This window comes from Salvelinus namaycush, chromosome 1 (assembly GCF_016432855.1).
Source record: "Salvelinus namaycush isolate Seneca chromosome 1, SaNama_1.0, whole genome shotgun sequence".
NCBI classification, from domain to species: Eukaryota; Metazoa; Chordata; class Actinopteri; order Salmoniformes; family Salmonidae; genus Salvelinus; species Salvelinus namaycush.
This window is the reverse complement of record NC_052307.1, coordinates 9,471,472-9,499,397: the sequence shown is the minus strand read 5'-3', so window position 1 is coordinate 9,499,397 and position 27,926 is coordinate 9,471,472. Positions and strand designations below refer to the sequence as shown.

Sequence of the window (27,926 nt, the reverse complement as noted above, 5' to 3'; positions counted from 1 at the left end):
TACAGAGGAATAACTTTTTGAGGCTATTAAATCCTTTCAGTCTGGAAAACCCCAGGGCTTGATGGCATACCGGTAGAGATATATCAAGTCTTTCTTGATATATTAAAAGCTCCATTGTTAGATTGTTTTAACTACTCCTATAGAAATGGTAGTCTGTCAGGTACTCAGCAGGAAGGTCTGATTTCACTATTATTAAGACAAGACCCAGATGGCAAATATAAAGATCCAGTCTATCTAAAAAACTGGAGGCCCCTTACAATTCAATGTTGTGATGCAAAAATACTAGCGAAATGCATAGCATTCAAAATTAAAAGGGTTTTGCCAGGTATTGTTCATCCTGATCAGACAGGTTTTTTACATGGATGATACATTGGAGATAATATATGACAACTACTAGAAATAATAGAACATCATGAAACATCTAAGAAGCCAGGCCTGGTATTTATAGAGGATTTTGAAAAGGCATGTGATAAAGTAAGACTGGATTTTAGTTAGAAATGCCTGGATTTATTCAATTTTGGTGATTCTCTTATAAAATGGGTAAAAGTAACGTATAGCAACCCCAGGTGTAAAATAGTAAATAAGGGCTACTTCTCAGAGAGTTTTGAATTGTCAAGAGGCGTTAAACAAGTGTGTCCGCTGTCACCATATCTATTCGTTATGGCCATCGAAATGCTAGCTATCAAACAACATTAGAGGATTAGAAATCCAAGGCTTAAAATCAGAGGTGTCCATGTATGCCGATGACTTAAGTTTTATATTAAGTCCGGAAGCTAGATCTCTGCAATGTCTCATTGTAGATCTACAGTGGCAAGAAAAAGTATGTGGACCCTTTGGAAATATCTGGATTTCTGCATAAATTGCATAAATTGGTCATAAAATTTGATCTGATATTCATCTAGGTCACAACAATAGACAAACATAGTCTGCTTAAACTAATAACACACAAACAATTATATGTTTTCATGTCTTTATTGAACACACCGTGTAAACATTCACAGTGCAGGGTGGAACAAGTATGTGAACCCTTGGATTTAATAACTGGTTGACCCTTCTTTGTCAGCAATAACCTCAACCAAACATTTTCTGTAGTTGCGGATCAGACCTGCACAACAGTCAGGAGGAATTTTGGACCATTCCTCTTTACAAAACTGTTTCAGTTCAGCAATATTCTTGTGATGCCTGGTGTGAACTGCTCTCTTGAGGTCATACCACAGCATTTCAATCGGGTTGAGGTCAGGAATCTGACTGGGCCACTCCAGAAGGCATATTTTCTTCTGTTGAAGGCATTCTGTTGTTAATTTACTTCTGTGTTTTGGGTCGTTGTCCTGTTGCATCACCCAACTTCTGTTGAGCTTCGATTGGCTGAACATTCTCCTGCAAAATGTCTTGATAACTTGGGAATTCATTTTTCCGTTGATGATAGCAAGCTGTCCAGGCCCTGAGGCAGTAAAGCAGCCCCAAACCATGATGTTCCCTCCACCATACTTTACAGTTGGGATGAGGTTTTGATGTTGGTGTGCTGTGCCTTTTTTTCTCCATACATAGTTTTGTGTGTTCCTTCCAAACAACTCAACTGTAGTTTCATCTGTCCACAGAATATTTTGGAACATCCAGGTGCACTTTTGCAAACTTCAGACGTGCAGCAATGTTGTTTTTGGACAGCAGTGGCTTCTTCCGTGGTGCCCTCTCATGAACACCATTCTTGTTTAGTGTTTTACGTATCGTAGACTCGTCAACAGAGATGTTAGCATGTTCCAGAGATTTCTGTAAGTCTTTAGCTGACACTCTAGGATTCTTCTTAACCTCATTGAGCATTCTACGCTGTGCTCTTGCAGTTATCTTTGCAGGACGGCCACTCCTAGGGAGAGAAGCAACAGTGCTGAACTTTCTCGATTTATAGACAATTTTTCTTACCGTGGACTGATGGACATCAAGGATTTTCATTTCCCGCAAAACACCAGTCTCAACGTCAACAGTGAAGAGGCGACTCCGGGATGCTGACCTTCTAGGCAGAGTTCCTCTGTCCAGTGTCTGTGTTCTTTTGCCCATCTTAATATTTTATTTTTATTGTCCAGTCTAGGATATGTATTTTTCTTTGCAACTCTGCCTAGAAGGCCAGCATCCCAGTGTCACCTCTTCACTGTTGACGTTGAGACTGGTGTTTTCCGGGTACTATTTAATGAAGCTGCCAGTTGAGGACTTGTGAGGCATCTGTTTCTCAAACTAGACACTCTAATGTACTTGTCCTCCTGCTCAGTTGTGCACCGGGGCCTCCCACTCTTCTTTCTACTCTGGATAGAGCCAGTTCTCGCTGTTCTGTGAAGGGAGTAGTACACAGCTTTGTATGAGATCTTCAGTTTCTTGGCAATTTCTTGCATGGAATAGCCTTCATTTCTCAGAACAAGAATAGACTGACGAGTTTCAGAAGAAAGTTCTTTGTTTCTGGCCATTTTGAGCCTGTAATCGAACCCACAAATGCTGATTTAAAAAAAAAAATGTTTTTTTTAATTTCACCTTTATTTAACCAGGTAAGCTAGTTGAGAACAAGTTCTCATTTACGACTGCGACCTGGCCAAGATAAAGCAAAGCAGTGCGACAGAAACAACAACAAATCAAATCAAATGTATTTATATAGCCCTTCTTACATCAGCTGATATCTCAAAGTGCTGTACAGAAACCCAGCCTAAAACCCCAAACAACAAGCAATGCAGGTGTAGAAGCACGGTGGCTAGGAAAAACTCCCTAGAAAACTCCCAAAACCTAGGAAGAAACCTAGAGAGGAACCAGGCTATGAGGGGTGGCCAGTCCTCTTCTGGCTGTGCCGGGTGGAGATTATAACAGAACATGGCCAAGATGTTCAAATGTTCATAAATGACCAGCATGGTCAAATAATAATAATCACAGTAGTTGTCGAGGGTGCAGCAAGTCAGCACCTCAGGAGTAAATGTCAGTTGGCTTTTCATAGCCGATCATTAAGAGTATCTCTACCGCTCCTGCTGTCTATAGAGAGTTGAAAACAGCAGGTCTGGGACAGGTAGCACGTCCGGTGAACAGGTCAGGGTTCCATAGCCGCAGGCAGAACAGTTGAAACTGGAGCAGCAGCACGGCCAGGTGGACTGGGGATAGCAAGGAGTCATCATGCCAGGTAGTCCTGAGGCATGGTCCTAGGGCTCAGGTCCTCTGAGAGAGAGAAAGAAAGAAAGAAAGAGAGAAAGAGAGAATTAGAGAGAGCATACTTAAATTCACACAGGACACCGGATAAGACAGGAGAAATACTCCAGATATAACAGACTGACCCTAGCCCCCCGACACATAAACTACTGCAGCATAAATACTGGAGGCTGAGACAGGAGGGGTCAGGAGACACTGTGGCCCCATCTGATGATACCCCCGGACAGGGCCAAACAGGCAGGATATAACCCCACCCACTTTGCCAAAGCACAGCTCCCACACCACTAGAGGGATATCTTCAACCACCAATTTACCATCCTGAGACAAGGCCGAGTATAGCCCACAAAGATCTCCGCCACGGCACAACCCAAGGGGGGGCACCAACCCAGACAGGAAGACCACGTCAGTGACTCAACCCACTCAAGTGACGCACCTCTCCTAGGGACGGCATGGAAGAGCACCAGTAAGCCAGTGACTCAGCCCCTGTAATAGGGTTAGAGGTAGAGAATCCCAGTGGAGAGAGGGGAACCGGCCAGGCAGATACAGCAAGGGTGGTTCGTTGCTCCAGAGCCTTTCTGTTCACCTTCACACTCCTGGGCCAGACTACACTCAATCATATGACCTACTGAAGAGATGAGTCTTCAGTAAAGAATTAAAGGTTGAGACCGAGTCTGCGTCTCTCACATGGGTAGGCAGACCATTCCATAAAAATGGAGCTCTATAGGAGAAAGCCCTGCCTCCAGCTGTTTGCTTAGAAATTCTAGGGACAATTAGGAGGCCTGCGTCTTGTGACCGTAGCGTACGTGTAGGTATGTACGGCAGGACCAAATCGTAAAGATAGGTAGAAGCAAGCCAATGTAATGCTTTGTAGGTTAGCAGTAAAATCTTGAAATCAGCCCTTGCCTTAACAGGAAGCCAGTGTAGGGAGGCTAGCACTGGAATAATATGATCACATTTTTTGGTTCTAGTCAGGATTCTAGCAGCCGTATTTAGCACTAACTGAAGTTTATTTAGTGCTTTATCCGGGTAGCCGTAAAGTAGAGCATTGCAGTAGTCTAACCTAGAAGTAACAAAAGCATGGATGAATTTTTATGCATAATTTTTGTACAGAAAGTTTCAGATTTTTGCAATGTTACGTAGATGGAAAAAAGCTGCCCTTGAAACAGTCTTGATATGTTCGTCAAAGGAGAGATCAGGGTCCAGAGTAACGCCGAGGTCCTTCACAGTTTTATTTGAGGCGACTGTACAACCATCAAGATTAATTGTCAGATTCAACAGAATATCTCTTTGTTTCTTGGGACCTAGAACAAGCATCTCTGTTTTGTCCAAGTTTAAAAGTAGAAAGTTTGCAGCAATCCACTTCCTTATGTCTGAAACACAGACTTCTAGCGAGGGCAATTTTGGGGCTTCACCATGTTTCATTGAAATGTACAGCTGTGTGTCATCCGCATAGCAGTGAAAGTTAACATTATGTTTTTGAATGACATCCCCAAGAGGTAAAATATATAGCGAAAACAATAGTGGTCCTAAAACGGAACCTTGAGGAACACCGAAATGTACAGTTGATTTGTCAGAGGACAAACCATTCACAGAGACAAACTGATATCTTTCCGACAGATAAGATCTAAACCAGGCCAGAACTTGTCCGTGTAGACCAATTTGGGTTTCCAATCTCTCCAAAAGAATGTGGTGATCGATGGTATCTGTACCAGCACTAAGGTCTAGGAGCACGAGGACAGATGCAGAGCCTCGGTCTGACGCCATTAAAAGGTCATTTACCACCTTCTCAAGTGCAGTCTCAGTGCTATGATGGGGTCTAAAACCAGACTGAAGCATTTCGTATACATTGTTTGTCTTCAGGAAGGCAGTGAGTTGCTGCAGCTTTTTCAAAACATTTTGAGAGGAATGGTCTGGTGAAACCAAGATTGAACTCTTTGGCCTGAATGCCAAGCATCACATCTGGAGGAAAGCTGGCACCATCCCTAAGGTGAAGCATGGTGTTTGCAGCATCATGCTGTGGGGATGCTCCAGAGTGAACAGGACCTCAGACTGGGGTGAAGGTTAACCTTCCAACAGGACAGCAATCCTAAGTACACAGCCAAGACAACGCAGGAGTGGCTTCAGGACAAGTCTCTGAATGTCCTTGAGTGGCCCAGCCAGAGCCCGGACTTTAACCCAATCAAACATCTCTGGAGAGACCTGGAAATAGCTGTGCAGCGACGCTCCGCATCAAACCTGACAGAGCTTAAGAGGATCTGCAGAGAAGAATGGGAGAAACTCCCCAATACAAGCTTGTCGCGTCAAACCAAAGAAGACTTGAGGCTGTAATTGCTGCCAAAGGTGTTTCAACAAAGTATTGAGTGAAGGGTCTGAATACTAATGTAAATGTGAAATGTCAGTCTTTTCTTTTAATACATTTGCTAGCATTTGTAAAAACCTGTTTTTGCTTTGTCATTATGGGGTATTGTTTGTAGATTGAGGAGGGGGAAAAAACAATTGAATCCATTTTAGAATAAGGCTGTAACGTAACAAAATGTGGAGAAAGTCAAGGGGTTTTAATACTTTCTGAATGCACTGTACATACTCAAATACCTACAGTAACACACTGCTACACACATAATCAAAGACCTACTGTAACACACCGATACACACATATACAGTCTGCAGTTCACTTTGCTCTGGTTGAAGTCAACTCAGACGTTGTCTCGCTGCGTAAGGCTGTATCTAAAGTGGGGAGAGCACTTTAGCTTCATTAAGACAGATTATGTAGAGACAGGCTGACCAGGTTAATATTTAATGTTGAGCCCTTTGAAATATGCATCCACCTCTTGTTGGACATGAAATGGACTCTCTGCTCTCTTTTCTCTCTCTCTCGCTCTCTTTCTCTCTCTCTTTCTCTCTCTCTTTCTTTCTCTCGCTCTCTCTCTCTCGCTCTCTCTCTGTCTCTTTCTGTCTGTATTTGTGTCTGAATGTCTTTCCTGCTCTCTGTCTCTCTATATCATCCTTCCCCCCACCGTCTCTTCTCTCTGAAAGGTGTGTATGTCAGATACTGTATGTGTCATGTTTCATGGTGTTTCAGTCCCAGTGTTGCTCTGATCAAGGAGACAGTGGATCACAGTGGATGAACTGTAGGGACCGGAGAGACTAACAGCAAAGACGTGGACTGTCACAGGGGATGGGCTGTAGGGACCGGAGCCACATACATACATGGTTCTGTAAGCGACCACTTCACGCTGTTTGACTGACAGTCTTAGCGTTGCCTAGGTGACAGCAAGTGGGACTGACAGCTTCAGCACCTGATTCTGCTCTGTGGGTCAGGGCCGCAGACAGCATTGTTAAGTAAATCAAAAACTGATAACAGCAAGGGCAAATGGACGATTACCAGCTGGATTCAATCAGGCTGTTCAGCCAAGTGCAGGTTCCCCTCCATCAGCAGGACCAGGGGAAGAGGGTGAAGTGAAGGACCCAGTTATATATATAGTGAAGAACCACTAGGGACAGTCTCCATTTAGGATGTGCTGACAACAGGACCAGGGACTAGAATATCTCCCAACAGGACCAGGGACTAGAATATCTCCCAACAGGACCTGGGACTAGAATATCTCCCAACAGGACCTGGGACTAGAATATCTCCCAACAGGACCTGGGACTAGAATATCTCCCAACAGGACCTGGGACTAGAATATCTCCCAACAGGACCTGGGACTAGAATATCTCCCAACAGGACCAGGGACTAGAATATCTCCCCACAGGAACAGGGACTAGAATATCTCCCAACAGGACCTGGGACTAGAATATCTCCCAAAGGGACCAGGGACTAGAATATCTCCCAAAGGGACCAGGGACTAGAATATCTCCCGACAGGACCTGGAACTAGAATATCTCCCAACCGGACCTGGGACTAGAATATCTCCCAAAGGGACCTGGGACTAGAATATCTCCCAACAGGACCAGGGACTAGAATATCTCCCAAAGGGACCAGGGACTAGAATATCTCCCGACAGGACCTGGAACTAGAATATCTCCCAACCGGACCTGGGACTAGAATATCTCCCAAAGGGTCCTGGGACTAGTATATCTCCCAACCGGACCTGGGACTAGAATATCTCCCAACCGGACCTGGGACTAGAATATCTCCCAACAGGACCTGGGACTAGAATATCTCCCAAAAGGGACCTGGGACTAGAATATCTCCCAACGGGACCTGGGACTAGAATATCTCCCAAAGGGACCTGGGACTAGAATATCTCCCAACCGGACCAGGGACTAGAATATCTCCCAACAGGACCTGGGACTAGAATATCTCCCAAAGGGACCTGGGACTAGAATATCTCCCGACAGAACAGCCATTACAGACAGCTTTATTTGGGAGACAGCATTGTGGATGGACACTGGTGTTTTATATGTGTTTGCGTGTGTGCGTGCGTGTGTGTAGGACTGTTTCCTGATTTATTCCTGTGTTAAATAACTGGTGCAAATGCCTAGTAAATGAGGACATTGTACCCTTTCATCATTCCAATAGTGTTGCATATCTAACCTAATTATGGTATCAAATGCTTTATATATCCCTGATATTGAGTGTGCTGTAATAACAGTTTGTTGTGTTTTTTTCCCCACAGAGAGAAACCAAGGGCCAGTTCCTGGTGGATCATGTGTGTAACCATTACAGCCTCCTGGAGAAGGACTACTTTGGCATCAGATATGTCGACCCAGAGAAACAGAGGGTATAGATAGATACACTCATACATTGACAATTATAAACCGGGTGGTTTGAGCACTGAGTGCTGATTGGCTGACAGATCGTATACCACGGGCATGACAAAACATTTATTTGTACTGCTATAATTACGTTGGTAACCAATTTATAATAGCAATAAGGCATCTCGGGGGCTTGTGGTATATGGCCAATATACCACGGCTAAGCACTGTATCCAGGCACTCCATGTTACGTCTTGCCTAAGAACAGCCCTTAGCTGTGGTATATTGGCCATATACCTCACTCCCTCGTGCCTTATTGCTTAAATATACAACTCATAACTGTTCTCAGTCATTGCCTGATATTCTGTTTAACACTTAAAGACACAGTCCAGGATGTTACAAATTCGTAACATATTGTATGAATTAGAATTTATAACAAATACGAATTACACCCCACATTTTGTTTACATAAGAAATGGATGCCATAGTACACAATTGTGCAACATTTTCTGGCTGAAATTATACAAAAGCTCTGGAGCATCACTTTAACACACGCTGACATTGTGGCAGGTTGGCATTTATTGAGATGACTCATGTACTGGAGGCAGCTCTGCAGAGTGGTCACAATCTGGCACAGGCACAAAGTCCTAAAATATGATTTTAAACCTAACCCTAACCTTAACCACCCTGCTAACTCTAACCTTAACCACCCTGCTAACCCTAACCTTAACCACACTGCTAACCCTAATGTTAACCCTAACCTTAACCACACTGCTAACCCTAACCTTAACCACACTGCTAACCCTAATGTTAACCCTAACCTTAACCACACTGCTAACACTAATGCTAACCCTAACCTTAACCACACTGCTAACACTAATTCCTAACTCTAACCTTAACCATGCTGCTAACCCTAATGTTAACCCTAACCTTAACCACACTGCTAACCCTAATGCTAACCCTAACCTTAACCACACTGCTAACCCTAACCTTTACCACACTGCTAACCCTAATGCTAACCCTAACCTTTACCACACTGCTAACCCTAATGCCTAACCCTAACCTTAACCACACTGCTAACCCTAATTCCTAACCCTAACCCACAATTTATTTTTTATACATTTTTACGATAATATAGCCAATTTTTACTTTGCAGCTTGCCAACTAGCAGAAACCACACAGTTCTGCCTCTCCAGACCAAGATTCATGACAATGAACGTCAACCTGACATGTGTGTCTGTGTGTGTGTGTGTTTGTTTGTTTGTTTGTTTGTGCATGTGCTTCCTCAAGAATAAGAAGTATACTTTATTAATCCATAGGAGACAGAAGTATGTGTTCTGCTGTACACAACCCCTCTGATATAAGCATAATCACTCCAAGCAGAATCAATCTCTCTTTGATCATGATATGCAGGAAGTAAATATCCCAGCATCATCATCAGAGACGGGCCAGACACGACCGTGCATTACGCCAAATCCCTCCTTTTAGGTAGTCATCCAATTCATCTGTCCGGGTGTCCTGACGAGCCCTCTAATTCCACCTGTTAACCATTATACAAAGCTGCCTACTTTTAGCCAGTACATACATCTCCCTGAGAGACAAGCTTACTACTCATCCAATCAACAACACCTCTCTCTTATAGTCATGGGAATGTGCATGGGAATGAGATTAACCAAAGAACAGTGCTTTTCTGGGCCGGAGGATAAAACGGAGGTCCACCATGGCAGAATGACGAGCAAATGTTTTGTCTGAAATCGTATCTGAACTCATGACGACTCATTTCGGTTGAGGGTTGCCACGGCAACAGTCTTCCGGTGTTTATCCCGGTGTATGTGCAATGTCTCCGTGCTGTGGCGGAAAATCTCTCGGCATCCGACCAGTAAATTATTTACCCTCCTTTATGCTGTCTAATTGACGTTTTTAATACAGGGTTTCTGAGTTGACATTCTGTTGGTATGACAGTGGAGATGATGACAGAACACACACACTACACTAATCTACAGTAAAAACCCTGGCCATTGAACCTTACACCACCATTACAACTCAATCCAAGGTCTATGCCGATACCTATATTACACCTCAACATGCTACATGTTAATTAAATATGAATATGCACTTGACATATAATCATGTTTATAAAGCCTCTCCCTGATGCCAACACACACAATGACAATGCTCCTCTTTCTTTCTGCTGCACTCAGGGCAATGAACAACCTTTTTTAACATCACTCCCCATGTGTCTTTCTCTCTCTCTCTGTCTTTGTCTCTCTCTCTCTCTCTCTCTCTCTCTCTCTCTCTCTCTCTCTCTCTCTCTCTCTCTGTCTCTCTCTGTCTCTCTGTCTCTCTCTGTCTCTCTCTGTCTCTCTCTGTCTCTCTGTCTCTCTGTCTCTCTCTCTCTGTCTCTCTCTCTCTCTCTCTCTCTCTCTCTCTCTCTCTCTCTCTCTCTCTCTCTCTCTCTCTCTCTCTCTCAGCACTGGCTGGAGCCCAATAAACCCATAGTGAAGCAGATGAAGTGTAAGTGTTCCCTTCTGTTCTCTCTCAGTGTTTGATGTGGCAATAGTGTTTGTATGGGTGCCCATGTGGCACTGGGGATGTGGCCTATGCTCCTCTCCGAAGTGGGAAACAAGCCTTAGATCAAGCCCTACAGCAGCGAAACAAGGAGACAGAGAGGCATCCCTAAAACACTGAAACAGAGCTCTGATAGAGCATAGATCAAGACAGATATATTGATAGACAGAGCAGACAGAACACTGAAACAGGCAGAACACTGAAACAGGCAGAACGCTGAAACAGACAGAACGCTGAACAGACAGAACGCTGAACGAGACAGAACGCTGAACGAGACAGAACGCTGAACGAGACAGAACGCTGAACATACAGAACTCTGAACAGACAGAACGCTGAACAGACAGAACGCTGAACGAGATAGAACGCTGAAACAGACAGAACGCTGAAACAGACAGAACGCTGAAACAGACAGAACGCTGAACAGACAGAACGCTGAAACAGACAGAACGCTGAACAGACAGAACCCTGAAAAGACAGAACGCTGAAACAGACAGAACGCTGAACAGATAGAACGCTGAACAAGGCAGAACGCTGAAACAGACAGAACGCTGAACAGACAGAACGCTGAACAGACAGAACGCTGAACAGACAGAACGCTGAACAGACAGAACGCTGAACAAGACAGAACGCTGAACAGACAGAACGCTGAACAGACAGAACGCTGAACAGACAGAACGCTGAACGAGACAGAACCCTGAACGAGACAGAACCCTGAACGAGACAGAACGCTGAACGAGACAGAACCCTGAACAGACAGAACGCTGAACAGACAGAACGCTGAACGAGATAGAACGCTGAACGAGACAGAACGCTGAAACAGACAGAACGCTGAACGAGACAGAACGCTGAACAGACAGAACGCTGAACAGACAGAACGCTGAACGAGACAGAACGCTGAACAGACAGAACGCTGAACGAGACAGAACGCTGAACAGACAGAACGCTGAACAGACAGAACGCTGAACGAGACAGAACGCTGAACAGACAGAACGCTGAAACAGACAGAACGCTGAAACAGACAGAACGCTGAACAGACAGAACGCTGAAACAGACAGAACGCTGAAACAGACAGAACGCTGAAACAGACAGAACGCTGAACAGACAGAACGCTGAAACAGACAGAACGCTGAACGAGACAGAACGCTGAACAGACAGAACGCTGAACGAGACAGAACCCTGAACAGACAGAACCCTGAACGAGACAGAACGCTGAACAGACAGAACGCTGAACGAGACAGGCCGATTTTTTACATTTATTTGTAATAATGACAATTACAACAATACTGAATGAACACTTATTTTAACTTAATATAATACATCAATAAAATCCATTTAGCCTCAAATAAATAATGAAACATGGTCAATTTGGTTTAAATAATGCAAAAACAAACTGTTGGAGAAGAAAGTAAAAGTGCAATATGTGCCATGTAAGAAAGTTAATGTTTAAGTTCCTTGCTTAGAACATGAGAACATATGAAAGCTGGTGGTTCCTTTTAACATGATTCTTCAATATTCCCAGGTAAGAAGTTTTAGGTTGTAGTTATTATAGGAATTATAGGACTATTTCTCTCTATACGATTTGTATTTCATATACCTTTGACTATTGGATTTCTTATAGGTACTTTAGTATTGCCAGTGTAACAGTATAGCTTCCGTCCCTCTCCTCGCTCCTACCTGGGCTCGAACCAGGAACACATCGACAACAGCCACCCTCGAAGCAGCGTTACCCATGCAGAGCAAGGGGAACAACTACTCCAAGTCTCAGAGCGAGTGACGTTTGAAACGCTATTAGCGCTCACCCCGCTAACTAGCTAGCCATTTCACATCGGTTACACCAGCCTAATCTCGGGAGTTGATAGGCTTGAAGTCATAAACAGTGCAATGCTTGAAGCATTGCGAAGAGCTCCTGGCAAAACGCACAAAAGTGCTGTTTGAATGAATGCTTACGAGCCTGCTGGTGCCTACCATCGCTCAGTCAGACTGCTCTATCAAATCATAGACTTAATTATATCAAAATAACACACAGAAATACCAGCCTTAGGTCATTAATATGGTCGAATCCGGAAACTATCATTTCGAAAACAAAACGTTTATTCTTTCAGTGAAATACGGAATCGTTCCGTATTTTATCTAACGGGTGGCATCCATAAGTCTAAATATTGCTGTTACATTGCACAACCTTCAATGTTATGTCATAATTCTGGAAAATTAGTTCGCAATGAGCCAGGCGGCCCAAACTGTTGCATATACCCTAACTCTGCGTGCAATGAACGCAAGAGAAGTGACACAATTTCACCTGGTTAATATTGTCTGCTAACCTAGATTTCTTTTAGCTATATATGCAGGTTTAAAAATATATACGATTTTAAGAAAGGCATGGATGTTTATGGTTAGGTACACGTTGGAGCAACGACAGTCCTTTTTCGCGAATGCGCACTGCATCGATTATATGCAACGCAGGACACGCTAGATAAACTAGTAATATCATCAACCATGTGTAGTTATAACTAGTGATTATGATTGATTGATTGATTGTTTTTTATAAGATAAGTTTAATGCTAGCTAGCAACTTACCTTGGCTTCTTACTGCATTCGCGTAACAGGCGGGCTCCTCGTGAGGCAGGTGGTTAGAGCGTTGGACTAGTTGGACTAGTTAACCGTAAGGTTGCAAGATTGAATCCCTGAGCTGACAAGGTAAAAATCTGTTGTTCTGCCCCTGAACAAGGCAGTTAACCCACCGTTCCTAGGCCGTCATTGAAAATAAGAATGTGTTCTTAACTGACTTGCCTAGTTAAATAAAGGTGTAAAAAATATATATATACCGATTTCCGATTGTTATGAAAACTTGAAATCGGCCCTAATTAATCGGCCATTCCGATTAATCGGTCGACCTCTACTCTCAATCTCTCTCTCTCTCTCAATATCTCTCTCTCTCTCAATATCTCTCTCTCTCAATATCTCTCTCAATATCTCTCTCTCTCAATATCTCTCTCTCAAAATCTCTCTCTCTCTCAATCTCTCTCTCTCTCTCAATATCTCTCTCAATATCTCTTACTCTCTCTCTCTCAATATCTCTCAATATATATCTCTCTCAATCTCTCTCAATCTCTCTCTCTCAATCTCTCTCTCGCAATATCTCTCTCTCTCTCTCAATATCTCTCTCTCTCCCTCTCTCTCTCTCTCTCTCTCTCTCTCAATATCTCTCTCAATATCTCTCTCAATATCTCTCAATATCTCTCTCTCTCTCTCAATATCTCTCTCAATATCTCTCAATATCTCTCTCAATATCTCTCTCAATATCTCTCTCTCTATCTCTCTCTCTCTCAATATCTCTCTCTATCTTAATCTCTCTCTCTCTCTCTTTCTCTCTCTTTCTCCCAGAGCATAAATTAATCAAGAAACTATTACTCATGCGCTCAGTTCTAGAACATGTGCAATAGAAGAGAAAGGGAGGGAGAGGAAGAGAGAAAAAAGCGGGTAGCGAAAGAGGGAGTTCGAATGAAGAGAGAGGGAGTACGGATGGAGAGAGAGGGAGTACGGGGGCAGATGGACAGAGAGGGAGTACGGGGGCAGATGGAGAGAGAGGGAGTACGGGGGCAGATGGAGAGAGAGACAGTGGCAAAAAAGAGAGATCAGATTGGATGAGAAAGAGAAGACGAGGGAGAGATGAGATATGTATGGAGTTAAAGATAGACAGAGAACTTGTAAATGGAAGTGTACAGTATAGACAGAATGTGGGAGTGATTGAGAGGATGAGACAAAAGGATGGAGGGTGGGCTCTTGATATGTCTGAGCTGAACTGACACTTCCCATATCCCTCTGGCGAGTTTCCTTCACACATTAGGTGTGTGTGTGTACATGTGCGTGCCTACTTATGTGTGTGTTTGGCAATAGGCTCCTCTGGAAATGTTATTAAATATCACTCTGTTCCTCAAGACTCAGGAATAAGCAGCTTAGGTTATTTAGGATCTTTGTGTTTATTATTATTTATCTACTGTCTGTTTCTCCAGATAATGCCACTGAGAATTCAGCTGGTATATACGGGAACTTCAGTTAACTCAGCCAGCACTGGCACTCAGTGATGACTTCCTCCTGTTCTCCAACCTATCAATCATGGGTGGGTCCCAAATGGCACCCTATTTCCACATATAGTGGACGCATAGGGCTCTGGTCAAAAGTAGTGTACTATACAGTATAGGGAATAGTGGTACAAGTTGGGACGAAACCCCTCCATCATGTATGTCTTCTTCGCTGTCCTCTTTGGCCTAGAATTATGAAACATCACTTTATAGGACTTCAAGTTCAAAGAAAACAAATACTTGTGTCCTCCAGGGGCAATTTTCACTCTAAATGCATGCTCTCAATGCCCTCTCAATTCAATTTCAATTTAAGGGCTTTATTGGCATGGGAAACATGTTTACTTTGCCAAAGCAAGTGAAATAGATAATAAACAAAAGTGAAACTAACAATAGAAAATGAACAGTAAACATTACAATCACAAAAGTTCCAAAAGGATAATGACATTTCAAATGTCATATTATGTCTATATACAGTGTTGTAATCATGTGCAAATAGTTAAAGTACAAAATGAAAAATAAATAAACATAAATATAGGTTGTATTTACAATGGTGTTTGTTCTTCACTGGTTCCATTTTCTTGTGGCAACAGCTCACAAATATTGCTGCTGTGATGCACACTGTGGTATTTCACCCAGTAGATATGGGAGTTTATTAAGATTGGGTTTGTTTTCATATTCTTTGTGGGTCTGTGTAATCTGAGGTAAATATGTGTCTCTAATATGGTCATACATTTGGCAGGAGGTCAGGAAGTGCAGCTCAGTTTCCACCTCATTTTGTGGGCAGTATGCACATAGCCTGTCTTCTCTTGAGAGCCAGGTCTGCCTTCTGCAGCCTTTCTCAATACAAAGGCTATGCTCACTGAGTCTGTACATAGTCAAAGATTTCCTTAAATTTGGGTCAGTCACAGTGGTCAGGTATTCCAACTCTCCTTCCGTGGCCTCCAACTGCTCTTAAATGCAAGTAAAACTAAGTGCATGCTCTTCAACCGATCGCTGCCCGCACCTTCCCTGTCACGTTCCTGACCTGTTTTCCATTGTTTTTGTATGTGTTGAGTTGGTCAGGGCGTGAGTTGGGGTGGGCATTCTATGTTATGTGTTTCTATGTTGGGTTAAATGTGTTGCCTGATATGGTTCTCAATTAGAGGCAGGTGTTTGACGTTTCCTCTGATTGAGAACCATATTAAGGTAGGCTGTTCTCACTGTTTGTTTGTGGGTGATTGTCTTCCGTGTTTGTGTTCATCACCACACGGGACTGTTTCGTTTGTTTAGTCTGTTCCTGTTCGTGCGTTCTTCGTGTTATGTAAGTTCTCATGTTCAGGTCTGTTTAACGTCGTTTGTTGTTTTGTAGTTTGTTCAAGTGTATTTTCGTCTTCGTTATTATTATTAAAATCATTATGTATTCATCACCCGCTGCGCCTTGGTCCGCTCATTCACCACAAGACGACCGTTACACTTCCCGCCCGTCCAGCATCACTACTCATTTTTCTACTCATTGGTCTTTTGACCAATCACATCAGATCTTTTCATATCAGATTTTTTTTGAGCTGATCTGATTGGTCAAAAGACCAATTTGTGAAAAAAAGATCAGAATTTGTCTGCCTGTGTAAACTCAGCCAGAGAGGATGAGAGGGAAGCAGAGGAACAGTCTCGATCACAGCTGTCATGTTACACTCATTAAGAAACACACTGTCCAATCAGAAGGAGACTGAGTTCAACAGATAGACAAAACATCCAATCAGAAAGACAAAGGAAGGGGTGTGAAATCAACTACGATTGGCCGAGAAATTGAAATCAAATTGGTTTGAATGTTTGATGTGAGCTGACAACTCAATACAAGCTGTTTAATCAATCCTGCACCTTCCCGCCCGTCCAACATCACTACTCTGGACGGTTCTGACTTAGAATATGTGGACAACTACAAATTCCTAGGTGTCTGGTTAGACTGTAAACTCTCCTTCCAGACTCACATTAAACATCTCCAATCCAAAATTAAATCTAGTCGGCTTCCTATTTCGCAACAAAGCATCCTTCACTCATGCTGCCAAAAATACCCTCGTAAAACTGACCATCCTACCGATCCTCGACTTCGGCGATGTCATTTACAAAATAGCCTCCAACACTCTACTCAGCAAATTGGATGCAGTCTATCACAGTGCCATCCGTTTTGTCACCAAAGCCCCATATACTACCCACCACTGTGACCTGTATGATCTCGTTGGCTGGCCCTCGCTTCATACTCGTCGCCAAACCCACTGGCTCCAGGTCATCTACAAGTCTCTGCTAGGTAAAGCCCCGCCTTATCTCAGCTCACTGGTCACCATAGCAGCACCCACCCGGAACACGCACTCCAGCAGGTATATCTCACTGGTCACCCCCAAAGCCAATTCTTCCTTTGGCCGCCTCTCCTTCCAGTTCTCTGCTGCCAATGACTGGAACGAACAGCAAAAATCTCTGAAGCTGGAGACTCTTACCTCCCTCACTAGCTTTAAGCATCAGCTGTCAGAGCAGCTCACAGATCACTGCACCTGTACATAGCTTATCTGTAAATAGCCCATCCAATCTACCTCATCCCCATACTGTATTTATTTATTTATCTTGCTCGTTTGCACCCCAGTATCTCAACTTGCACATTCATCTTCTGCACATCCTACCATTCCAGTGTTTAATTGCTATATTGTAATTACTTTGCCACTATGGCCTATTTATTGCCTTACCTCTCTTATCCTACCTCATTTGCACATGCTGTATATAGATTGTTCTACTGTATTATTGATTGTCAGTTTGTTTATTCCATGTGTAACTCTGTGTTGTTGTATGTGTCAAACTACTTTTTTTAAATCTTGGCCAGGTCGCAGTTGCAAATGAGAACTTGTTCTCAACTAGCCTACCTGGTTAAATAAAGGTGAAATACATCAAAATAAATACAATTCCGCCACTCTGTACTCTCTGTTTAGGGCCAAATAGCATTCTAGTTTGGTCTGTTTTTTTGTTGATTCTTTCCGATGTGTCAAGTAATTATCTTTTTGTTTTCTCATGATTTGGTTGGTTCTAATTCTGTTGCTGTCCTGGGGCTCTGTTTGTGTTTGTGAAAAGAGCCCCAGGACCAGCTTGCTTAGGTGGCTCTTCTCCAGGTTAATTTCTCTGAAGATGATGGCTTTGTTATGGATGGTTTGGGAATAGCTTCCTTTTAGGTGGTTGTAGAATTTAACGTCTCTTTTCTGAATTTTGATCATTAGCGGGTATCGGCCTAATTCTGCTCTGCATGCATGATTTGGTGTTTTACATTGTACACAGAGGATATTTTTGCAGAATTCTGCATGCAGAGTCTCAATTTGGTGTTTGTTCCATTTTGTGAATTCTTGGTTGGTGAGCGGACCCCAGACCTCACAACCAGAAAGGGCAATGGATTCTATAACTGATTCAAGTATTTTTTGCCAGATCCTAATTTGTATGTTGAATTTGATGTTCCTTTTGATGGCATAGCTGGCCCTTCTTGCCTTGTCTCTCAGATCGTTCACATGTTTGCGGAAGTTACCTGTGGCGCTAATGTTTAGGCCGAGGTATGTATAGTTTTTTGTGTGCTCTAGGTCAATGATGTCTAGATGGAATTTGTATTCGTGGTCCTGGCAACTGGACCTTTAATGGAACACCGTTATTTTTGTCTTACTGAGATTTAACTACCAGGGCCCAGGTCTGACAGAATCTGTGCAGAAGATCTAGGTGCTGCTGTAGGCCCTCATTGGTTGAGTACTGAAGCACCAGATCATCAGCAAACAGTAGACATTTGACTTCAGATTCTAATAGGGTGAGGCCGGGTTCTGCAGACTGTTCTAGTGCCCTCGCCAATTCGTTGATATATATGTTGAAGAGGGTGGGGCTTAAGCTGCATCCCTGTCTCACCCCCCGGCCCTGTGAAAATAAATGTTTGTGTTTTTTGCCTATTTTAAACACACACTTGTCGTTTGTGTACATGGATTTGATAATGTCATATGTTTTTCCCCCAACATCACTTTCCATCAATTTGTATAGCAGGCCCTCATGCCAAATTGAGTAGAATAATTTTTTTAAATCAACAAAGCATGAGAAAACTTTGCCTTTGTTTTGGTTTGTTTGTTTGTCAACTGGGTGTGCAGGGTGAATACGTAGTGTGTCGTAAGATAATTTGGTAAAAAGCCCATTTTACATTTGCTCAGTACATTGTTTTTGCTGAGGAAATGTATGAGTCTGCTGTTAATGATAATGCAGAGGATTTCCCCAAGGTTGCTGTTGACGCATATCCCACGGTAGTTATTGGGGTCAAATTTGTCTCCACTTTTGTGGATTGGGGTGATCAGTTCTTGGTTCCAAATATTGGTGAATATGCCAGAGCTAAGGATGATGTTAAAGAGTTTAAGTATAGCCAATTGGAATTTGTGGTCTGTGTATTTTTAATAATTTCATTGAGGATACCATCAACCCCACAGGCCTTTTTGGGTTGGAGGGTTTGTATTTTGTCCTGTAGTTCATTCAATGTAATTGGAGAATCCAGTGGGTTCTGGTAGTCTTTAATAGTTGATTCTAAGATTTGTATTTGATCATGTATATGTTTTTGCTGTTTGTTCTTTGTTATAGAGCCTTTGTTCTTTGTTATGACTGTTTAGTTGTTGTTTAGTGTGTTCCAATTTTCCCAGAAGTGGTTAGATTCTATGGATTCTTCAATTACACTGAGCTGACTTCTGACGTGCTGTTCCTTCTTTTTCCGTAGTGTATTTCTGTATTGTTTTAGTGTTTCACCATAGTGTTTTTGGTTGGATAGGTTACTCAATTTCTTTCTTAGGTTTTTGCATTCTTCATCAAACCATTTGTCATTGTTGTTAATTTTCTTAGGTTGTCTGCTTCACATTTTTAGATTTGATAGGGAAGCTGAGAGGTCAAATATACGGTTTAGGTTTTCTACTGCTATGTTTACACCTTTACTATTACAGTGAAACATTTAGTCCAGGAAATTGTCTAGAAGCAATTGAATTTGTTGTTGCCTAATTGTTTTTGGTAGATTTCCTCACTACTTTCCTTCCATCTATAGCATTTCTTAATATTATTCAGTTCCTTTGGCTTTGATGCCTCATGATTGAGTATTGCTCTGTTCAAGTAGACTGTGATTTTGCTGTGATCTGATAGGTGTGTCAGTGGACTGACTGTGAACGCTCTAAGAGACTCTGGGTTGAGGTCAGTGATAAAGTAGTCTACAGTACTACTGCCAAGAGATGAACTATAGGTGTACCTACTGTACGAGTCCCCTTGAAGCCTACCATTGACTATGGACATACCCAGCGTCCGACAGAGCTGCAGGAGTTGTGAGTGTGACCCATTTCTGTTTGTTATGTTGTCGTAGTTGTGTCATGGGGGCGTATGGTGGAGGGAATTTTGTCACCTCCAGGTAGGTGTTTGGCCCCCTGTGTGCTGAGGGTGTCAGGTTCTCGTCCAATTCTGGCATTTAGGTCGCTACAGACTAGTACATGTCCCTGCGCCTGGAAATTGTTGATCTCCCCTCTAGGATGGCAAACCAGTCATTGTTAAAGTATGGGGATTCTATTGGGGGGGATGTAGGTAGCACACATGAGGACATTTATCTCTGTTGAGATAATTTCCTTATTAATTTCTAGCCAGATGTAAAATGTTCCTGTTTTGATTAATTTAATAGAGTGGGTTAGGCCTGCTCTATACCAAATGTAGGATGAAAATGTCTGTATTTCCAATTTCTTTGATGAAGTCTGGGTTCCTGCTCTTTAGGCCAAAGGCAGATGACCTCAGACCTTGTATATTCCAGGATGAGCTTTGTATTCCATAGTGTCTAGTGTTGTTTTTGTGTGGTTTAGGCCCGGACCATCACAGTAGGTGTGAGCAGAGCATGTTGAGCATCTGTTACACACCTCTTAGGTGGCAGGATGGGGCTTAGGCGGGTGTAATAGTGGGGGTTGGGCCTGTCGCTCTGCTCACGGCCTGGGCATATGTCCTGCTGTCATGTTGAGGTCCTTGCCGCAGGGGCCGGGGGCATGGGGTGGGCAGAAGGGGCATAGGTCTGATATGGGGGAGGCCTATATAGGGTGTGGCCAGGTTTTACTTGTGGTGGTCTTGGCTGGTTGGGGTGTGGCTGGTGATGCTGTAGTCTGGGTGTAGGTCCTCTTGGCATGGGTTCTCTCGGTGCAGGTCCTTCAGGAGGGGGTTTTGCAGGTCTGGGAGGGTGTCTGCTGGTCTGGGCGGGGTGTCTGTTGCTCTGTTGCTCCTGTGTGAGGTGCTGGGGCTACGGTTGAGGGTGACGTCCTTCAGGGTCTTGGTAAAAGTTGGGATTTCTGCCTTGTTGGAAAGGCTGTTCAAGTCCAGGGTGGAGTGGTGGGCCAGGTTGACATTAGGCTTTGAGGCACAGTCTCGCAAAATGCTTGCATTCACCTGCTGTATGGTGGCAAGGTGAAAGTATTTTCGTGGCAGCAGGGTGGAGATAACCACTTGTGCGTTGGGGGAAGTGGAAGAAGCTTTTTCAATCACTCCCTTTCCTGCTGGGCCCTCAGGTCATTTGTGTCATGATTCATTCATGATGATGAAGCTGGGGGACCCTAGTTTGTCCTCTGACAACAACTCCAGGGCATGCCTAGTGTTTGGGCACCAGAGTTTAGCCACTTTGTGTTTGGGAAAAAGTTTTCCTCTTGAATGTATTTTCCATTTGAGTCCATGAGGAGCACAATCTCTGGCTTTTGTGTGTCCTCAGTGGATGTGTGTCCTTAGTGGATGTGTGTCCTCAGTGGATGTGGGGGGGTTGTCAAGAGAGCTATCAGGGGAGATGATAGGGGCTGTTAGGAGGGGGTGGGGTCTGTTAGGAGGGGGTGGGGTCTGTTGGGAGGGGGTGGGGTCTGTTGGGAGGGGGTGGGTTCTGTTAGGAGGGGGTGGGGTCTGTTGGCTTGGTGGGTCCTGTGTTGTCTGTCCCATTGTGGTGTTGTGGTCCGGGTCTAAGGTGGGCTGTTCTGCTGGCTTTTCTGGGGGTGTTCTGCTCTCTCTCACACCTCAGCTTTGTCACCTCCTCATTCAGTGCCGTGTGTGCCTCTTTAAGTTCTCTCACCTCAGTACGTAGAGCAGCCAGCTCTCTCAGACAGCCGTCCATCTCCACCTTCTGCCCTCCGGGTCTTGTTGTGGGGTTTTGTTGTGCTGGTCTGTTTTGTGAGTTTGTTCTGTCTGGATTGTGTGGACTACCTCTCTGAGCTCCACCATGTCTCTCTCCAGCTCTGTGAATTTATCCCTCTCAATGATGGAGGAGCAGTGCAGTTGTGAGACCTGGGTGTGTTCAGTGCTGGGGTGGTGACTGTCCTCGTCTGCAGGACAGTTTGAAGAGGTGTGATCAGACTCACTCAGGATGGGGAGTCGTCACAGAGAGAGAGCTTTTCCTGCTGTGCTCTCTCTTTGATCCTGTAAGTCCTGCTGGAACTGCTTGAGGATGCCCTGCACCATTACTGTCCCAGACTTGTACATGTTGACAGAGGTTGTTTCAATTTCCTCAATGTCTAGTATTCTGAGTTTCCACCCAGGGACAATACCCTCTCTCTTGACATAAGGGTAGTGTGCTCTTATAGCACTGTGCCATGCCAGGGGATGGTCTGTGTGGAACATTAAGTTGCTTACATTCTCCTCTTTGTAGCGTCAGCAAATAGTGTCTCTGTATTGTCCTTGAGGAGCTTTTTTAAAAATGTTATTCCGTTCAGTGTTATTTTTAATATCCATGGGGTACTGTATTGTAATGACCTCTGCCCAGGGATAAGCCATGGGGGCTTCAAAGGCCTCTGCATTTGGGTGGGGGGAGCTGTGAAACTCTCTTGCCATTGTTAAGCTCAAGAATTTTCACACCTCTCACTTCACACTTCAGTGCTAATTGAAGTTGCAGCCAGGTCAGCTCTGTCCTAGCAGCTTGGTAGCTTAGTAGCCTTATTTATTAAGCTTTATATAACACAATTATCTAGAGATTATTGTCTTTTACTTTTTGCCTTCAGAAGTAGGTTCAGACTGAACATTACTCACTCAGTTTTGTGTTGGATGGTATTTCCAGGTTCCTCTGTGTTTCTTCTGCAGGTTTTGGTTTGTTAGATGTTTTTTCATGATAGTCCTTGGTAGTAATAATCCATTCAGGTAATTTTGTCCGAAATCAAGGTTTTAGGTCTGGAATTTTGATTTGGATTGAAGGTTTTGATGTTGAGGTTAGTATCCTGTCTAAGAGCCTTGCGAAAAAAAATGGAAGTTTATCTACATTTATCCAACTTGTATCTGTTTGCAGAAGAACTCAGGAGCCCATGAGAAAATATAGTTAGAAAAGCACATGGGTTCATCTTTTACTCATTAGTGTGTCAGCGTGTGTGTGTGTGTGAGTGTGCATGCGTGCGTGCGTGTGTGAGTGCCCATGAAAGAGTCCTGCTCATCGCTAGCAGTTAAATACCTCCTCTGTGAGTGTGAATAATTACAGTCATGATCATTAACAAATGAATGATCAAAAATAGTCTCACTCTGTCTATCTTCTCTCTCTCTTGTTCTCTCTCTCTCTTTCTCTCTCTATTTTCTCTCTGTCCCTCTTGTCTCTCCTCTCTTCTTCCCTCTTTCATCTCTTTTCTCAAGCTCCTTTTTTGTGTTTGTTTTTAACAGCTCAGCAGCCCTACACAATGTGCTTCCGGGTCAAATTCTACCCTCACGAGCCAATGAAGATCAAAGAGGAGCTCACCAGGTAGTGACCTTGATGCTGATTGGCTAGAGAACACTTTTCATTCATTCCCTACAGTATGACTGGTTCCTAACATTATCCAAAGCTGTCTAAGCGAGCAGACAGGAGGGTATTTGATGATGGCCATTTCTGGTTCTATTTCATGGACAATTTGGCAGGTGATGCTGGGATAACTGCTGCTCTCTCCCAGCTCTGCCGGAAATGGACATGTTAAAAACGTATTGGAAATACAAATATTATACACTAACACATTTTATTGTAATACAAATTGAATTGTAACATGTTAAAAATGCTTTCTACCCGTCTTTGCTTTCAACAAACACCTGAAAAGCTGTTTTCGCTCGAGACATGACCCTCAGCAGTTGTGTATTGCAGACAGCACAGAGAAGTGTTAGGAACTGCTCAGAGAGAGAGAGAGAGAGAGAGAGAGAGAGAGAGAGAAAGAGAGAGAGAGAGAGAGAGAGAGAGAGAGAGAGAGAGAGAGAGAGAGAGAGAGAGAGAGAGAGAGAGACTGTAATACATCATTATGAACCCGTTCTCCCAGCATGCTGCATGCTCTCCATCTGAGATGTGAAGCATCTCTCTATCCCTCCCTTCAGATGCTCCTTCTTAGTGTTTTTCATCTCTGGCTGTTGTGTAAAGTGCTATTTGACATGGAAGTAAGAGCACCATTAGCTCCAGAGGTAAAGTGCCGTGGAACAAGAGTTTGAGAGTCTAGGGTTTGGGGGGGTGGAGCGGGGACCTCTAGGGGCAGAAGTAGGGCTCTCCAACCCCAAACAGCAGCATTAGAGCTTGGCCATTAGTGACGCATGGCGCTGGTCACTGGAGCATACACAGAGGCCTCTGAGTCTAAACTCTCTCGGTGTCTAACATGATGTAGTACTCATCACAGGGTGCTATGGAGGTCTACATCACCCTAGAATTCACCATTCAATGGTCTGCATGGTCTCAGAGCCGCTTGGAAATGTGTCTGACTGAGTATCAGTGCAGTAAATACATTCCAGGCTATTACATATGAAGTACAGTAATGTAATACAGTAATGAAATACAGTAATGTAATACAGTACAAAAAAAATGCAGTACTGCACATGCACATTCATAGAAGATTCTATATTGGATTGTATTCGTTCTACTAGTCTGTGTAGGGTTTCTGGTTGCAACAGTGGCTATGTTGTTGTTGTGGATCAATGTGCTGTCCCCATAGTAATCTGAGTGCATGGTTGACTTCACACATTCAACCACATGACAAGTCCTAGAAAGAGAGCCAGAGGACAATAGTTAGAGATAGTTACATCACAGAGAAAAGAGTAACAGAGTCTTTGAGAAGAGGAGATATGGAGTGTGTTACAGACATACTACATTTGAATGGATGTTATGTTAAAGAGAATGGCCACACAGATTTTAAAGTTTGTTTTAGAGAGAGCCAAGGAATATAGTTATAGTCTATTATTGGAAAGGGGAATATTTCCTTGTGAATATGGGTAGATGTTATTAGTCTGTCGGTAGCTCTAGTTATACCAGACAGCCTTTATAAATAAACCCATTCAGACGCAGTCGGCTTTTTAGTTCCATTGAATTTTTCATGTTTTTCTTTTAATCGGCCTTGCTCGGGTTTAGTCCCTGCATCTGTGGGTGAGTGTGTGTCGTCTGAGTGTGTGTATTAGTACAAGTAGAGTCAGTGTCCTTTGTGTGCGTGCATGCGTGTTTGTTTCTGACATGATTATGTAGGTTGTCAGTTGCCTCTGGAAGTTTTCTGGACAATGCCACTCTCCATGGTTTCTATGGTACAGATGTCTATGGTTTTTCATCTTCTCTCCAGTAACAGGGGACACATTTGCACAAGTAATAACTATTGAAGCCGTGTCCATAGTAACTGTGGTAGAGGTCGCCATGGTAACCGATCTCTTGTAGGGGTGATTCCCATAGCAACTGATCTCGGAGTGGTATAATTAATGGCAATGGCACATTGGTTTTAAGAATGCTTTTAGTGGATGTGGATACTGTCTTTATTGGTCATGACATGGTTCTACCACCATACTATGTTGTTTATAAATTATACTTGTGTTGAAGACCATTCATGTAAAGTGTGACAATTATGATGATGGACTTTGATCATTAGTTTGACAGTACATTCGGAAAGTATTCAGGCCCCTTGACTTTTTCCACATTTTGTTACGTTACAGCCTTATTCTAAAATGGATTACATCGTTTTTTCCCTCATCAATCTACACACAAAACCCCATAAAGAGAAAGAAAAAAATGTTTTTTAGAAATTTTAGCAAATGTATTAAAATAAAAAAACTGAAATATCACATTTACGTAAGTATTCAGACCTTTTACTCAGTACTTTGTTGAAGCACCTTTGGCAGCGATTACAGCCTCGAGTCTTCTTGGGTATGACGCTACAAGCTTGGTACACCTGTATTTGGGGAGTTTTTCCCATTGTTCTCTGCAGATCCTCTCAAGCTCTGTCAGGTTGGATGGGGAGCTTCGTTGCACAGCTATTTTCAGGTCTCTCCAGAGATGTTCGATCGGGTTCATGTCCGGTCTCTGGCTGGGCCACTCAAGGACATTCAGAGATTTGTCACGAAGCCACTCCTGCGTTGTCTTGGCTGTGTGCTTAGCGTCATTGTCCTGTTGGAAGGTGAACCTTCGTTCCAGTCTGAGGTTCTGAGCACTCTTGAGCAGGTTTTCATCTAGGATCTCTCTGTACTTTGCTCCGTTCATCTTTCCCTCAATCATGACTTGTCTCCCAGTCCCTGCTGCTGAAAAACATCCCCACAGCATGATGCTACCAATTTTCCTCCAGATGTGACACTTGGCATTCAGGCCAAAGAGTTCAATCTTGGTTTCAACAGACCAGAGAATTTTGTTTATCAGAGTTGATCAGTTTTAATCAAAAATAACAAACGGGTGTTTTCCAGCATACAGTGTTCAGCTGTGCGCTCCTGGTCTGAGTCCTTTATGTGCCTTTTGGAAAACTCCAAGCGGGCTGTCATGTGCCTTTTACTGAGGAGTGGCTTCCGTTTGGCCACTCTACCATAAAGGCCTGATTGTTGGAGTGCTGCAGAGATGGTTGTCCTTATGGAACGTTCTCCCATCTCCACAGAGGAACTCAGAAGCCCTTCTCCCCCGATTGCTCAGTTTTGCCAGGCGGCCAGATGGTTCTTGGTGGTTCCAAACTTCTTCCATTTAGGAATGATGGATGCCACTGTGTTCTTGGGGTTACGCTGGGTTACCTTCAATGCTGCAGACATTTTTTGGTACCCTTCCTCAGATCTGTGCCTCGACACAATCCTGTCTCATGGCTTGGTTTTTGCTCTGACATGTACTGTTAACTGTGGGACCTTATATAAACAGGTATGTGCCTTTCCAAATCATGTCCATTCAATTGAATTTACCACAGGTGGACTCCACTCAAGTTGTAGAAACATCTCAAGGATGTTCAATGGAAGCAGGATGCACCTGAGCTCAATTTTTTGTCTCATAGCAAAGGGTCTGAATACTTATATAAATACTTTTTTACTTTATATATTTTCTTTTATAAATGTGCAAAAAAAAATCATTATGGTGTATATATTGTGTGTAGATTGATAAGGTGGAAAAAAGTACTTTAATCAATTTTAGAATAAGGCTGTAACGTAACAAAATATGGAAAAGGTTAAGGGGTCTGAATACTTTCCGAATGCACTGTGGGCATTCAGAATAGCAGGCTACAGTGTATCTTGAGTAACCATGTGTCTATAAGCAGGCACAGTGTCTGTGGTTGACCCCTGTATGCGTCTCTGTGCAGGTATCTACTCTATCTGCAGCTGAAGAGGGACGTCTACCACGGTCGTCTCTTGTGCCCCTTCGCTGACGCAGCCTACCTGGGGGCCTGTATCGTACAGGGTGAGCCCCGCTCTGACATCATCACTCTCATTTACATGCACAGGAATTAACAATAGATTCGCTGTGATACCTGACTCATTAGTACGAGTACCTTCTCAAACGATATGAACCCTGGCCCTACTCTCCAAGCTGAGATCTCTCATCCCTACGCAAACGCTTCCGGCAGCAGAGTAATACAACTTGAGAGAAGAAATGCAACCTGAGTATTACAACCTGACAGCAGCCCAGAGTAATACAACCTGACAGCAGCCCAGAGTAATACAACTTGACAGCAGCCCAGAGTAATACAACCTGACAGCAGCCCAGAGTAATACAACTTGACAGCAGCCCAGAGTAATACAACCTGACAGCAGCCCAGAGTAATACAACTTGACAGCAGCCCAGAGTAATACAACCTGACAGCAGCCCAGAGTAATACAACTTGACAGCAGCCCAGAGTAATACAACCTGACAGCAGCCCAGAGTAATACAACTTGACAGCAGCCCAGAGTAATACAACCTGACAGCAGCCCAGAGTAATACAACTTGACAGCAGCCCAGAGTAATACAACCTGACAGCAGCCCAGAGTAATACAACTTGACAGCAGCCCAGAGTAATACAACTTGACAGCAGCCCAGAGTAATACAACTTGACAGCAGCCCAGAGTAATACAACTTGACAGCAGCCCAGAGTAATACAACTTGACAGCAGCCCAGAGTAATACAACTTGACAGCAGCCCAGAGTAATAGACCTCAACACTTAAGCTGACACACATCCAACCATCCCTGAACAACTCCACGGTGC

The 27,926-nt window shown here is 43.5% G+C and overlaps 1 protein-coding gene across 1 annotated transcript in view; it reads left to right on the top strand.

The window, feature by feature from the left end:
• frmd3 (FERM domain containing 3) overlaps positions 1-27,926 on the top strand; it is a 91,302-nt gene that overhangs the window by 31,619 nt on the left and 31,757 nt on the right. The window contains exons 2-5 of the mRNA XM_038996919.1: positions 7,794-7,898; positions 10,344-10,386; positions 23,175-23,253; positions 27,044-27,141. Coding sequence (XP_038852847.1) covers positions 7,794-7,898; positions 10,344-10,386; positions 23,175-23,253; positions 27,044-27,141 — 325 coding nt within the window. The remainder of the gene's footprint in view (positions 1-7,793; positions 7,899-10,343; positions 10,387-23,174; positions 23,254-27,043; positions 27,142-27,926) is intronic.